At 42.7% G+C, this 16,365-nt stretch overlaps 1 protein-coding gene across 3 annotated transcripts in view; it reads left to right on the top strand.

Moving 5' to 3' along the window:
• The window catches only part of LOC119167067 (ras-related protein Rab-32B), a 28,109-nt gene extending 11,792 nt beyond the window's left edge, over window positions 1-16,317 (top strand). For 2 of the 3 annotated variants that reach the window (XM_037418483.2, XM_037418485.2), the window contains exon 9: window positions 4,642-16,317. In XM_037418483.2, coding sequence (XP_037274380.1) covers window positions 4,642-4,778 — 137 coding nt within the window. In that variant the 3' untranslated portion in view covers window positions 4,779-16,317. Of the gene's footprint in view, window positions 1-2,015; window positions 2,751-4,641 lie in introns of those variants that run through there. The other variant, XM_037418486.2, reaches the window with a different exon arrangement.
• Window positions 16,318-16,365: the final 48 nt, after the last annotated feature.

Here is a 16,365-nt window from a genome sequence, read left to right as displayed (position 1 = left end):
GTAAGTTTATATCGAAGGGTACTTTTACCCACCATTGGACATGATATCTAGCACTGCATTTCGAATGAATGGCCTCAAATCTCCGTGAAGCTTTCTCCCGCCGACGGCACCTGACTGTTTCGGTAAGTGCTGCCGAGCAAGACGCTAGACATCTGGGACAGCACAGTTCGTGGGGCAAAATGCACAAAGTGTGTGAGAGCACTCTTCTCGCAGCCAACTTAGGTAGCTCGCCAAAGTTCCAGCCCTTTGTGATTGACAATGTGAAGACACCGCACTGCTTCAAAAACTGCATCTCCCCGTCTGCTACGCTTTTAAAGGGCCTGTAAACTAGTTCTGACATTCTTTAGACCCCCCCGCCCCCCCTAAGAAGCTCACTAATTCAAACAGCAGATTGGGACAATCACATTTTGCTAGTATTACAGCGATGCTCAGACCCTCTATTTCGAAAAACGATTCTCGTGCTTCTTTCCTAGACCTCCCTGTCATCCTGGTACAGTCTAATCTCGATAATTCGAACTCGAAGGGGCCCGAAAATTTGTTTGAATTAAAGGAAGTTAGAATTAAAGAAAGCTAAATAGACGGAGGGCCCACCATGCAGTGGTGCATGTGCATTAAGCTAACAAACGAGGGGGAAGTTTCGGAAGACTTGCATTTATTCACAAATCGCAGGACATCCGTTATTAATTGAAGTAATTGACAATTCGCGTCTGCACATGTTTGCCTTGCAGAGAGTCAATAAATTTGGCACGCAGCTTGCAAAGCATTTCTACTTCTGCTTCAGTGTTCTCCTGGCAAGAGATATTGCGTGCGGCAATGTCCACCGCCGACACTCTCAAAAGACGACGACAACGACTGCATCTCCGCTACTACTTTCAGCCGCAGCATTGCCAGCACATGACGAGAAAAGAGGAGCGTCTCCATGCGGAGAAAAGCAGATCTGCATTTGAGAGCGAGCCAACACTCCGTGGCAGCTTTCTTTTTTATTTCCTCTCTCTCTTCGCTCGCGGCGTTGAAAGGACAAGAGTCTACGTGGCAGGGATGGAAAAGGGAGAAGCGTGGCACAGGCGTGTTGCAGATCAGCATTTGAGAGAGAGCAAACATTCCGCCGCAGCCTTTTTTTCCTTTCTTCTTTTCTTTCTTCGTGCGTAGTGTTGAGGTGTCGGAGGCGCCGCCGCAAAATTGGGCGTGGTGCTGAGAGCATTTTCAGAGCGCGGTATGTTAGAATAAACTGTCGCAACTGCTTGCGCGTTCAGGCGTTTTCGCCCATTGGAATACACATAGCTTTGATGGGACCACAGCGTCAGTTATAATTAACTGGAAGTTCAAATTAAGCGTTTTCAAATTAATGAGATTCTACTCTATATGCAGCGATGAAGCCTTGTTCATGGTCAACATTATGCACCACTAAACTTGTCAATTAGTCCTTTGCACTACGAAACTGCTCCTTGGCCCTGTGGTGATGCAGTTTTGGCCATGCAGGGCACATTTCTGTTCTCCTGTGCTGCCTTCTACCATTTTGTAGAGCCTAAGGCTACTTGGACAATTGGCATTGCCAGAATGAAAGCCTCCGAGATGAAGAGGCGTCTTCCTACTTTACTGCTTGTTGAAGGGTGCATACCTCGCCAGTGCCTCGTACTCCTGGCACCGTGCTTCTTTCCAGCACTTCTATGACATGTGCGTTCAAGGCACAAACTTTGTGCGGTTTTGACTTCACGCCGACGACTTATTAATGACGTCGTGATACGTTGACAAAGTGGGCATAGTCACGACAAAAGGGTACATTTTTTTTCTCTGCCAGAGGAAAGTACGAAGAATGAGCGAGAAACCGAAACCTGCCAAAGTGGGTCGTTCTAAACCCTGTAAATTTCTTATTAAAGCATTAATTTACAAAGTCCTTGAAGGAGTATCATATTGTACAAGTGTGCAGTTATTATCCATTTGAAATTTTGGACCCTTGAGGTTGTTGACTGGCCCATTAATAAGAAGGCATGGATGTTGCGTCGGCTATTTTACAGAATGGCTGGCAAGCGTGAGATTCTGAACTGGGCAAGTCGAGGCGCTGCGCTTGCCTTCTTGTAGATAACTGCTTGGCCCTTCACACCACCTGCGAGCTCAAAAACACTGAGCTCAAGTTTCAGCCTGCCAACACCACAGCGCAGCTGCAGCCGCTCAACCAGGGAGTCATTAAGTGTTTCAACGTGTGTTACAGGAGGCGACTCCTTAAAGAATTTTGGTGAACCTCTGCATGGACATTGAACTCTAAGTCGACCTGCTTAGTGCCATTCAAATGACGATGGGTGCTTGGCAAAACATGAAGGTAGAGACAGTGGCCAACTGTTTCGTGGCGGATGAAGCCTCCGGCAGGCTTTCGGAGGGCTGAAACCTGCCGAAATAAAAGTGCGTGGACACTCCGTTTCAAGAGTTGTAGTCCCTATTTTTCTAGTGCTCACAGCAATGTTCAGGCTGTTACAAGCCTCGCTGATAAAAAAATTGCACCTGTAGTCGCAGGGACCCAGGCTCACAGCTCATGTGGTGACAGATAGTCCGGATGAGAGGGTTACCACACACTCATACTCCGCCACTGAAGTGGCGGCAGCATTTGGCTTGACATGGAAGGAACCAGGCTGTCACATGTACGCAGCCATGATAAGACTGAGGCCAGCATCTTTAACTCAATTTAGGAGACAGAGAAGCTGGCCAAGATATTTTTTATTGTAAATAAAGCATTCCGTTGTGACGAGTGTACAGAATTGGTTGTCATTCTTTGATGTCCTGATTGGTAGGCGATTGTCTGCCACAGGTAAGGTCTCTCGGCCTGTATTTCTTTATTCAGACTCCATTTTGCAGCTTAGAAACTGGTGCGCACTTCCATAAGGCAAGCAAACTGCGCGGGTGAGCGCACTGCAGGAAATTGTGTGTCTGGAACGCAAAAAACAAGTATTAAACCTACAGTAATCATCATAGGGGTGTGTACGAGAGGGACAGGGGGGGTTGCAAATCGGCTTCACAGATAAAAATAATGGGGAGGGGGTGTTGGGACTCAGAGGGGGGGGGGCGATGCAGCCCGATTCACTTACATAGAATAAAGGGTGGGAAGGCGTGGTGACAAACCTTTATCCCCCCTCCCTGAAGGGTCACCATAATAATCTATGGTACCCCATCAGGGGGGGGGGGGGAGTTCTTTGATGGAAGGGAAGCGATTTTTGCGAGTCTTTAAAACTGGAAAAATGACCTCAGCGGCATTGTCTGTGGCAGTCCGTGCCTGCATGAAAACGGGCGTAATTGCATACAGTAGAGCCATAAATGACTTAGAAAGCCTTCACTTTTTGAAAAATTCTAAACCTAAAGCCACCAGATTTACGGGTACTATGAGTGGGAACTGGCCAAAGGACAAAGCCAAAGCTAGCCAGCGCACCACTGTTGTAGAGCATAACAAAAGAAAGTGAGAGGAATCTGTGCTAGAAAAATATTCCATGTATTCCCACAATGTGGCAGCACATGTCAGGCAAGAAAAATGATAGAAAAAGGCATGTGTTTTAAGCATAAAGGCAATGACATACATGTACGTCTTTGACTCTCTTGTTCAGAATGGAAAATGTGCAAGTCTTTGACCCTCAAAAGTTTAACTTTCTTGTGATAAAGCGTCTTATACGTTGTTATGGAATATACAATATTTCACGCATTCGTCTGCAGTCCATCTCAATATGAACCTGAAGGTGAATATGAACCAGAGGTAGACGAACGTACTGTTGAAATTATTGTGTTGTTTTGCCCTTCTCCTTGCTTGCTATCTCGCATTTGAACTCTAAAGCCAAATAATAATAATGCTGTATAGTCTGGCATGTGTACATAACAGTGTCAGATATGCCAATGAGATGAGACAAAAGGAAACGTGCAGAACCGTTTCCTGGCCAGGCCTACATCCCTGGTTGCGAAAAGCGGCACAGCAGTGAGGTCAGCTAGAAAAACATTGAAAAGCAGCTCAGTTACAATACGTCATAATCGCAAAAGACTAGTACAAATTTTATGGAAACTTTTTAAATTAAAATAATAATAATTTCATGCTGATATTAGGATCAGTAAACATTAGCAATTGAGGAGGCAAACACTTCAAGCAAAAATTTGATGTAAAGCCAGTGGTGTCTATTATGTCGCACCTGAAAGGTAATGAAATTGTCATCGTTGTCATCACCATGACAACGTCCGCTTACACGCGAAGGCCTCTCCAGTGTTCTGCTAATCAACCTAGTCCTGTGTGTACGGCTGCTACATTATAGCTGCATTCTTAATCTCACCTGCCCACCTAAATTGTGCGCGCTTGCCTTCATTTGCAATCTAGTCAGTTACACTTAATGACGAGCAATTATCTTGCCTATAGGCTACATGCTCTGAAATACAGTACCAGACATCCCAAATTGTGAGAGGCAATTGCATGTACAGAAACACTGGGGGGGGGGGGGGGGGGGGAGCTCCATTTTCGGTCAAAAAGTAATGCTATTTTAAAAATGGTGCACAGATCCGTTCAATTCTCAATACAGAGGAAAACTTATTGCTTGTGTCGACTATTTCTTGGTCGTCATTGCGTGTTACATCGAATGTGTGCATTTCATTCTACTTACTGCTTAATGAACGCCCACGCAGACGAAGCCATGCGTTGCCTGGTGGAGGAAGTGCTGGCTCAGCGAGAGGACTGCCACCTGGTTGGCCACCAAGACCAGTCGCTGAAGCGACTCGGCCCCCGCACGACGCCGTCCGGTCGCAAATCCTGCTGCCACTGATCACCGGAGTGAGACGCTTGACCTAAGGCCAGGCGCTTCAGCCAGGCTGTTCTGCTGGTTTGCAGGAAACGAGATAACAGCGGTGGCCTGTCGGGCTGTTGTCTCTGCAGGTATTCGCGGAAGCGTGAAAACGGGGCAGAGCGGCCAGCTGGGCTAGTTGATAATAGTTCTTGAACATCTTGCAAGCAGTATAAATTACAGCACAGACAAAAGGAGATTGAAAGACACACTGCAGCGTGAAACTCACTCCTATATTTTAAAATTAAATGTTAAGAGAACACATACACTGGCGATATGCCCCCCCCCTTGCGATTACTTCACATATGACGTTAGAAGGTAACTATTTTGAATTCTAACAGAACAACGAACAATAAGCATAGAAATGTGAATGTGTCATATGTAAAGCGGTAAAACAATTTATTGTGCTTTCATTACATGTTGAAGATCCCCATGCAGTCAAAATTGATCTAAAGTTGAGCGCTGTGATGTGTGTCCTTCAATTTCATCTTATCTGAGCTGTAATTAGAACTGTTACCAAGATGTTCAAGAAACGGATTGTTGCGAGGTTGCGGGTTCAAGTTCTGGCCACCATGGCTGCGTTATGTTATGGCTCGTGTGTCGTGCATTCATGTCATGTTGAAGAAGAGACCCGGGTGGTTGAAGTTGATCTAAAGCTCTCCGCAACATCGGCCCCTCGCAACCCACCGTGTTTTTTTCGGCACGTTGAAGCCTACATTTTAACTTTGTTCTCTACACGTGTTCAGAACAAAAGTATTAGACAAGCAGTAGTCCACTGACTTGCATGGGATGCAGCCACTCGTTTCGCTGCTTGGAAGTAGAGCGAGGTTTCGTTCCATTCATTCAAAGAGTTTCTTGTTTTTATATCCACTTGGTGGCTTGACAGCGGCACAAGGCCAGCAGTAAAAGAGCTCACTTGAAGCAATAGCTTTGGCGTCTTTTCGTAACCTAAAGTTTTGCATTCCGAAGCCCAACTTCTCATTCGTGTTCTCAGGCTTCTTTCGAAAACTTGTCGGATAATGCACAAAAAAATTGTGTACACAACATTTAAAACCCCTTACTGTGTTGCTGAAGTCACTGTGTAGGTGATATCTCCTTGCTCGGCTTGTTTTCAACGGTACACAGATGACTGCAGCTGTTTTAATCTGTTTGTTTGCTGCCTAAATGTTAATGACGTCCAGAAGGCCTATATTTTTATATAGATTACTTTTGTCCTCCAGCGTGGTACACACTGTCACTCCTAATTAAGGGCTTTCATCAGTGTGGCTACTCTTGACGTATGCGTTGTGCTGCTGGCTACTCCATGTCGCTTGTATGAAAGAGCTGATCGCACATCATCAATAGTCATAAGTTACCGTTCAGTATTGTACTCGAACAGCATGGTCTAACGGAGGCAGCTTTCTGAGCAAGCGAATCCAGTAATAGCTATGCCATTCCTGGAATCTGCCTTAGCCTGTGGAGCCTCCTTTCTTAGCTGTCTTTGATGGCTCATTCTGAAGGGAGCGTTGTATCTGGTGGCTAGCTGGCATCGTAGCAGCATAAACACTGCGATTATGCCGTCTGCACATGACCATTCTTGCGGGTCATTTCTTGTGTTGCGAAGTCGCGCTTAAGCTTATTTTGTGGAGACAGAGAGCGTGAGCGTTCTACTTCGTATGCAGCGGCTGTATACCGCGAGTGAGCTGCAGGGAAAGTAATGTAAGGAATGTCGTTCGTGGAAGCGGTCGTTCCAATGTGCGGTGGAAGGTTCATTTAAATGTTCTTCTACATGTAAACACCCCATGTGGTCGACAGATTAGCCTTTTTATTGCATTTTTTTTGTAACAAAAGTTCAAAGAACTGTCATCATGTGTCTATCACCGATGTTGCAGTGTGATTCTCCATGCTGCCCCGTTCTGTCAAATCCGCCAAAGCTTCTGTATATGTTGACCGTACCGCTGTCCTCGGTGGAGGATTCATGCACAATTCGTGAGAAGAACCACACCCCAAAAATGAAATGAGAGAAAAAAAAATAACAGAAGAAGAATCTTTTTGTGCACTGCTCCAAATGCTTCGTATCCATGACGAGAGGTAGGGAACAAAAATTTTGTGCATGGCGTGTCACTTCATTTCTTGAGCGAGCACAGTTTCCTTACACTTTTGCTCAGGTTAAATTTGTTTCAATTGCATGTTGTACTTCATATTTCTTACCCTAAAGTAGAGAAAACATTACACAGTTTGATAACACTGGCTCAGGGACTACCATTACAAAGCGTTCGATGTTTCTCATTTTGTCTCTATCCGTTGTTGTGGAGCAGGGGTTATGGTGCTCAGTTGCTGATACAGAGGTCACGAATCCAATCTAGGCCGCGGGGGGCGCGTTTCGATCAAGGAACAGCAGATGGTGCTAACTTCCAGAGCCCTTCACTGCAGGGTCTCTCATAATCATATCGTGATTTGGGGATGCAAATTCCCACATATTGTTATTATTATACTGAGTCTCGCATTGGGAGTTTCCCCTCTTCATAACTGCCTATGCAGTTCCCGTTTCCTCTCTGACCCCTTGCGTCTCTTGGAAGCTGCGGAGCCTAGCTCATCTATGTCAGAAACTGAAACTGATAAGAGTTTTGTCCTGTGCGGAAAATACGTTTGTCCTGCAGAAATTGTTTTCTTTCCAAGTTCCTGATTGCCACTTTCTTTTTTCTGTTAGTGTCTGATGAGAATTTAATTATAGCCCAATACAAGACAAAGCTTTTTTTTTTTAATTGTGGGCTAAGTTTGATAAACCCTCACATTTTTGTCATTATCTAGGCTGCATTCGAGCACTTTGTATGTTTTTTTTTCTTTAAATTGAGCTTACAGTGGTCTTTTTCGTGTAGTGAACTAGCAGTATGCACTGCAGCGTTTGCTTATTCACAACATACGCCTATGGACCATGTATTTTTTGTATATTTGTAATGTGCACTTTTTTAAGTATTTATAGTCGCGTCAGGAACAGGACTTTGGCTCGGTACAGTGTCAATATTTTGCTGCTCGTATAGTTCACTAACGTATTGGTTCAGCCGTAATGTTTTCGGCTCGAATTTTTATTGAGAACTCTCGCTCTGCGATTGTTCAGCCACCATGGGGAATTACGGGTAGAACGTGGATTTTTCTAGTCTTGTGGCTTCGTACGTTCTTCTTGTGACTTTGTTCGCTGTAGCCCTAATTCGAGAACACTCATGTAAGATTTTCAAACGCGAAAAGCAATAAGAATTTGTGCATAATCACTGCAAATTGGGCTATTGTAACACGTTTTCTTAAAAACGATAGCCAGTCTGTCATTTCACCAAGTCACTTGGAGCCATAAGGAAGAAGTAGAGGCAAGCAAATCCAGGTGTGGTACTACTAGAGTCGTCAGTTCAATGCTGCCTTAACTGCAATGCTAACTACTTCTGTAAGCAGCAGGGCCCAAGTTCCCTTTACTAATTTTTTGTCGGAAGCTTTATTGTTGTAACCAATGGATACAGGGTAAAAAACGACATTTCCATGACTTTTGTCTTTAATTTACTACGTTCATTGACCATTGGATACATAGTTAAGAACCGTGCAAAGACAGGAGACACAAAACGATAAAAAACACGGCGAAAACGCCATCGGGTACATTCAGAAGAATAGTCGTGCTCCAACAGTCATGCTTTATTTGACCATGTTCTGCTGACAAACGTGAAGCCGTGGAAACCACATTTCCTCTATTTCAGAGTCTGGCAGCTGTTGCATGCTACTGAAGTTATAGTGCACGGAATAATCCAGGAGCAACTGTCGTGACGCTTGAAAAGTGGTTATGCTTTCGGAGTTCCGAAGTTGGGGCCATTTCTTTTCGTTCCACTTTTAAAACTTGTGTGGTTTTCATCGTCTCTCACAAGATGTTGTACGTCATTCATAATGGCTACTTTTGGGTCTGTACCATTTTTTGGGGATGTTGTTCTGCCACTGTCTGTAACAGACACTTCTGAAAACCTCAAATCATGTTCCGATGAAAGCCACAGTTTCAGAATATAGCCATGTAGCTAACCACATTCCACGCATTTTTCCATAATTACATTCCACACATTCATTGCAAACAATGTGCATTTCACAAGATTCCACCTGTCCAAGGCACACTTTGGTTTGTGCCTTTTGTATTCTCTGTAAAGTGTACTTATTGACGTTCGAAGTTTGTGGATATTACCGGAGCACTTCGTGCGTTTGTGCCCTCAATAGATCTGTACAGTCGGCACATTGCATTTTTTACTTCACAGCAGTGTCATTACAGTTTCTGTTCACATCAGTGGCTTTTTACAAGCATTGTTAATGAAAGGTGCTAGTGTCACTATTGTGTCATCATCAGCATAAGTTTTGGTGAACATGGTGAACCGTCTGGTAAACGTGGTGAACATGGCGGTAAAGAAGCTTTGTGAATGTGTCAGTGGTACTGATCGATATTGCTTCCCTAGGAAGCATATCAATGTTTTGAATGCAAATGACAACTGTATTTACTCGAAAAATGAACACACTTTTTTTTTTTAAATATTGAAGCAAACTTGGGGGTGCGTTTATTATGCGAGGCAAATTTTATAAAAACTTTTTCGGGAGGAGCAAGAAATGCGGTAATGCAAAAAAAAAAAAAAAAGGTGAGGTCGTCTAGCCTTTCGCAATTGACATGCGCGTGCACTAGCAGTTTGGAAACAGCTTCTTTGATGCACTTCACTCATCTTCGGTGGTTTAAGGCGCCACCTTGTGCAAGCTGTCCCTGCGGTGCCGGCGCACTCCTTAAAGGTGTTTCGCGGCTTCCTTTTTTTGCAATCGTTTAACCGCAACAGTGGTATCTGCTGGGATCTTGAGGGGCGCCTAGGAGCGTGCGCTACGACGAACTTTGCCACTTTCGCGGCAACCTTGCACGACGACCGCGACGATGCTGTTGACATTGCACCAAGCTACTGCTGGAGCATCAATACAAATCGTCGGTAACAATGTTAACGACAAAATACGGCTGCCGTTTCACTGTTCACATGAGAAGTGACTGTAGAAAAGGTAGCCTATATCCTGCATTCCTTGGATTATTGTGCGCGGATAACAAGCATGAAGAGCAAATTGCAAGCGAAGCGAGAATCGGGGGTGCTACCATCTTTCGAAACTCGTCAGGCTCTTTTCTGGGCGACAAGCAATTCTTTATGGTTTTCTGGAAACCTTTGATGCGATGGCGACAAATGGCCTTTCACGACAGCTATGGCAACAGCAAATCCTGTCGTCGTCGCTCGAAAATCACGGGCATGTGGGTGGGCCTTAAAATTTCGTATTTGCAGGAAGCAACTGTTGCGGGCAGTTTTGTGACCTTCGTTCACTGTGCGCTTATCAACTGCGATGTCTCTACACTCGCACTGTTTGTGAACCCCACTGTGGCGCACAAATAATGAAAAAAAAAAAAGACAAGGGACGTGCCGCACACTGATGGAAAGAAGAACAATACGCTGTGCAGCAGCATGCGAAGGGGGGGGAGGGAGTGAGCCGAGGGGGCTGAGGAGGTCGGCATAATAAGGAAAAAAACAAAAGAGATCCAACAAACAAGAAGGCGCCAGGTGTCAGTTAGCAGGACTGCAGCGAATGAACGTAGGAAGCGCGTTTGTTATGTGGGAGGAAAAAAAAGAACCAAATTTCCCGACTGAAGCTGAGGGTGCGTTCATTACACGAGTGAATGCGGTATGTTTCTCGGGAATTGCTTTTCTTTTGTTAATTGCAGTCTTGAGTGGGATGTACAGTAAGCACTGGGAAGTTTAAGAAGTTGTTTGTTCTTAATTATTGTGAATCTGTTTGATTCTAGTGTTTGATGAGAGTGGCCTCACCACCTCTCGGTTTTCGTGAAGAGCGTGGTGGTTGCTAAGTATGAGCTGGCGTACAGCGCTGTTGGCAGCTCAAACATAGGGAACCTTTATGCACAGTTTTAGGTTGGCGACATCTATAACAGACCTGATACTGTTTGCTACTGCCTGTTGTAGGCTGCCATTTCAATGCACTGTCTTGCTAGAAGAAGTATTGCATCGCTCCTGTTTTCATTATGTGATGGGAACTGCCAGTGATAGCACGTTGTTGGTCATACCTTCATAACTTTAGTTTATTACGGGGCCTCCAGGAAACCTGTGCATGCCTTCGTGGATGTACTGCTGCATTCACTCGGAACAGATCACAGTCATTTCGTTTCATGCAAATATCGTTCTGCCTCATAATGCTTCATGTAAGCATTTTAGCATCGTCTTGCATGAGAGATGTATTTTGACGTATTGAGTTAAAAGTAATATCCTTGTTAGTATGTCCAATATGCTATCAGCAAAAAAAAAAAAAAACTTGCGTGTGGAGCTCACATGTACAGTGGAATTTCGGTTAATCAAAATTGCACCGCAAATGGAATCGCTGCTTGTCTGGTACGACATATGGGTGATAGAAAAAAATGAAACCTGATTGATTGAAAAGAGAATTTTCGCTACTCTGTAAACAGATCCACAGGTAAAAACTCGGAAGAAACTTTTCTCAAATGAGAGGGCATTTATAAATGTATTCTTTCATAAGATGTTTTCTATCTATTGAACTGTTTTAGTGAATTTTAGGTTCAAAGCGAATTCGAAGTGAATCGTGATTTCTATCAAATAATTGCAAATTGAATTCAATATATCGCATACTGTGAAGATAAAATGGGCATGTTTGTCATGACGAAACTATCCTGCACAATATTTTTAAAGAATTGAAACAATAAAACAAGGCTTGTGCACATGCCATTTTTTTTGCATTAAAGGCAGCGAAATAACTTCGCGTATTAGCAGGATATGACTTTCAGTAGATTGCAAGTGACAACCTGAAAAATACGTTATGTTTTAAAATTTACTATACTTAGAGCATATAAGCTATCGTAGCAAGCTTTTAAACCTTAAAAAAAAATGATGAATCGATGTGAGAGTATTATGTTCATTTAGCCTTGAAGTGCAGCTCCTCGGCAGTGCGGGCTTCATGTGGAAATGCTTTCATGGCTCAGCAGCCCTTCACTGCAGTAAAACCATTTTTACAAGAGGGTTACATGCGGACTAATGTACCACTATTCGTTCATTTTGAATACCTCAAAGTAATTGTGGATAATTTGAATTTGAATTGAAGCAAATTCGAATACAGTAATATTTGTAAGAACATTCAAAGCGTTCGAATATTCGCGCATGCCTACTTTTCATTATATATTGACCGAGGTTCGCCTTCTACAAATATGTGTTGTTGGCCATCTATATAAACACTTGAGGCTGGTATTTTTTTCTCTATCTTTTTTTTAAATATTTCGCATGCCTTTCTTTCAAGCCCATGGATGTAAAGCATCATTCATTCAACAGCCATCAGTGGGACCCCGTACCACACGATCAACTTCCCGATAGATTCGCTTGTTGATGCTTAGTATACCAAATGACGTTAAGAGGGGTTATGACAGATAATCTCCTCCTCTTAACCGGAACACATTTTACCGATCTTTTGAAGTTCCCATTAACTAGATTCTCTTGCACGGTAGACTTTTGTTATAGGAGAAGAACCTTGTTTTTATTGAGAAAGTGTAATCATTTGAACGGCACTGATGGTTGCTGGCAGTGCTGCTCTTTGGGTAGAGGCTGGTTCGTCTCTCGGTAAACCGATATTTTCATTATGAACTGAAGTTGATCAGCTTATCAGGATGTTCCACTAGGTGTGTTCATAAAGTGATCACTGACACCAGCCTGGACTGTTGTGTGTGCGAAGTTCCATATTTGTGACTGACTCCTCTGAAAGCTGCAAGCTTTGTGATTGGGCGATTTGTTGCAGCAAGTCACGGCAATGAGAGTGCGCACACACGCAAAAAAAAAAAAAAGAACGAAGCCAGGTAAAAGGAGGAGAGGTAGATGTGTAGTGATACGTGCATTTACCGCCTCGTCTTTTTGTTCTCAATTTTCACGCTGTGCCTCTGCAAGATGTTGCTTCATAGTAGCACTGCACGAGCACTTGGTTTTCTACTTGTGCTGCGACGATTTGCTTGCCTAACATATTTGAAGCCTTTTTTGCAGCCTTATCTGCCTCATTTGTTGCCGGTAGCTGATATAAGACAGAAAAAAGAAAGTTTGTCTTCATTTACAACATGACATGTTAGAATACTTTGGAGAGAACCGTAGCTTCATTGAAAACCTGTTCATTTTTTACCAGGAAAAAGAAATCTTGAGATGCATAGAAGTGCAGGGTGGTTGATGCAGTGTGGTCAAAGATAATATGGGAAAGATGAAGTGATAAAACAGTACAAATGCTAATTTCCAATTCTTAGATGTATTAAATTGTTAACCCTCTCTCATCTTCAATCAAAATGTAACTGCAAAGTACCAATATATTTTAGAAAGAAAAATTAAATGCACATGGGTGGTTCAGCGTAGTATCTCTATGGATGCGATAGTTGCCAATTAGGCTTCTTTCTATCACGGGTTATCAAAGAAATGCCTTCATTAAGCGGACTGTAGTGGCTCTTGTATTTTGCAAGGGCAGTACCTCAGCGATGTTATGTATGCATTAGCTGATTTTCTGACATGATGTGCTTGAATGTAGATCACTTTAGCCTGCATAGCACTACACTACACAAGAAAAGTACACGTACGACAGTACTGTGCTGTATGTCCGTTGATTAATTGTGCTATGCAGTGTACAGTGACGCTTCAAGCTTTGCATGCTCGTTCGTGTAGTGGTATCGCTTGTTCACCTGCCAGGGCCTGTTCTGCTCTTTGAAACAGATGTGCGTTTGTGTTGGCGTCACATGCAGATATTTGCGTGTACCATGACATTGTGATTGTGGCTTACACTGGCAGTGTAATCTTGTCGAATAGCGTTTGTACGATCGACTGTTTTCCTTCTTTTTGTGGTGGTGGTATTGGTGATGGTGTGCAGTTTTACCTGAGCTGAACGGCTCGTGTTTTTGCGGCCGTCCCAGCACAACGTGTGCAGTTGTGTTTTTCAGCTTTGTGGGGATCGTTTTCGTAGTATTGTTTTTGTCTTACGCGAGTGTTTTTCACTTTGTCATCCATCACGGCACGTCATCGCGGCTGCCGAGTGCTGGCATTCGGCACGTTTGTCGGTTATTTTGTTTTATTTCACCGAGCTCTCCAAAGAAGGTGCGCTGGCGCGCTTTCAACATTTGTCCTCTCATGCACGCCCAACTCCATTCATAAGTTTGTACGCAAGCTACTCTTGTTCCTCGAGCGCACATCCATGATTGTGTGTAAATGAGTGTTTTATGAACTTTTAAAGCGACTTGAAGATTAATGTAGGGAACGCAGTACAAAAGAAAAATTTGTTTGTGAAGTAGGAACTAGATCACGGCAAAGCTGAGCATTTACACTCATCATAAACCTATAGACAGCTGTTTCGTCATGCCTTGTTTTTGAAATCGACTAAGACGCTTGGCAGCTGTGATTGTTTTTAAAATGAAATGGCAGTGTTTAAAAGAAAATTATTTTCAATATCTATCTTTTTCATTGCCTTATAGGAGACTGACAACCTAAGACTAAATGTAAGCTCTGTCTACAGACATTGCAGTCTCCCACATTGAGGAAATTCACATAGGCTTGCCATCCAAATACATTTGCTCATTTATGCGATATTTTAGGTATATGAATTTCTCACGCAGATACATTTTTGTACATAGCTAGTTTTCAGTAGAAAAGTTTAACTTCTTAGCCAGTGTCGGCAAAGATTCCGACATTACTGCTTGCGGAAACGCAATACTGTAAGAAAAGATGAAAAGCTTTGAATTAATAAAATGCATATTATTTACATAAGAAGCAAAAAAGTACTTAGCATGGCTCACTTTAAAAAGAAACAAAAACTGTTTCATTTGAGCTGCAGCTGTGTATCTTTCACTTTACGCGATAAAAAAAAATTTTAAACCTACCGTATTTATCCAGGTTTGATGTATTATGTTTTATGGGCTCCAAGTTAACAAATCGTGTGTGCCACCAATTTAACACATGCCCGATTCACATAAATGGAACATAGCGTGCTGACTTTTTATAATAATTGAGAGGAACAAAAAAAAAAGACTAGATAGTACAAGCAGTGAAGCAGTGTGTCACCATTACTGTTCCCAAAGCAGGCAGCCCACTGTGATAACACTAGATTTGATCGGCTGTCAGCTAAAGCCTTCATAGTTTTTTTCATAAGGAAAAAGTTCAGTATGCTGTGCTTCAAGGTAGCCAGAGACATAGCATGCCAAGCTTTAAGAAGTTCTGTTAAGTCATTGCAGCTAAAGTACCAAAAAGACATTGAGATATGTTGTATCACTAACACTCGCACTCGGGTGTTGGAATTTAGGCTTGGAATTCAATATTGAAACTTTGTTATGCAGTTTCTCTTTCAATTATCAGCTTACGTTTATGAAATAAATTACATCAGATTTCTGAAAGAATAATTTCTTGGCATAAACCTATAAAGTGTGTCACTTTAGTGCCTCTTAGATGTAAATTGTTATGACTAGCAACTAAAAATGTGCCTTCTACTTCGATCAGTAATTACAAGCTAAGAAATGGGCTAAGCAGATTTCCGATGTACTGACCAATACCTAGTAGGATAAAAAGGGTTTCGGTAAAATGGGCACAAAACCCATTAGTTACAGAAACAAAAAAAAAAAAAAGGAGTAAACATTCAGGCTGTGTTTTATTATTGGTAAAGTTTACTGCTACTGTGAAAAATAATTGCAATCAGACAGCGCCATTAAACGTCAAGTCGAGGCATTCCCATCGAATGACAATGGCAGAAAAAGAAACAGTTGTGCACTGTTATTGCAAATTTAGTCAGTGGCACATTCGTGTGGTCTTCACCGAAGGTTCATGCAATGGTCTGAATGTTATTTAGCTATGCAACTAATCTTGGTTGGGACAATTAACGTGTTCAACGGTTGGAAGAGTGCTGCTAATGTTGTTTGTGTGATACGGTTTCGGAATCTTGTGCGTCCATCAGTCGGCTTTGTCAGCTCGGTCTGAAGACCACTTGAATGTGCCGTGAGGGAATTTATTGGTAGAATTTGTGAGTGTTTTCTTTTTGTACTATTCGTTGACCTTCGGGAACTGATTTCATGTACCTAAGGCAAAGTTATGTTTGCGTTCCTAGATTCTTTGCGTAATTTTTCATGCAGTGTTAACACCAGTTTGTTTTAATTATTATATTGCTAACTCCATGTGAGTACTTGAGTACTGCATTGTCAATTTTTCACGCATGTTAAAAATTTTCTCATTACAATGGATTGCAACAAATATAATTATTTTTGTCTCACTTACACTCTTTCATGGGCAGGACAAGAGTAGGTTGTTGCAATTTTGCTCATTTTTTGAAAAAGTTATTCCCAAAATGAATGCTTGTGACGAAAGAAGAAGGACTGTGTGGAGGTTGTATTAAGATGTTGGCATTGTTGGTACTACTCTTTTGTGTACCAGCAGAATCGAGTGAGCCAGTGTTGGCATTTGAATAAAGTTCTTCATTTAAAGTGGTATTGGATGGTTCTTTTTGTGGCTGGTGAAACACGCCTCGATCCCAAACG

This window comes from Rhipicephalus microplus, chromosome 6 (assembly GCF_043290135.1).
Source record: "Rhipicephalus microplus isolate Deutch F79 chromosome 6, USDA_Rmic, whole genome shotgun sequence".
Lineage (NCBI taxonomy): Eukaryota > Metazoa > Arthropoda > Arachnida > Ixodida > Ixodidae > Rhipicephalus > Rhipicephalus microplus.
This window is presented reverse-complemented; position numbering and strand designations above follow the sequence as displayed.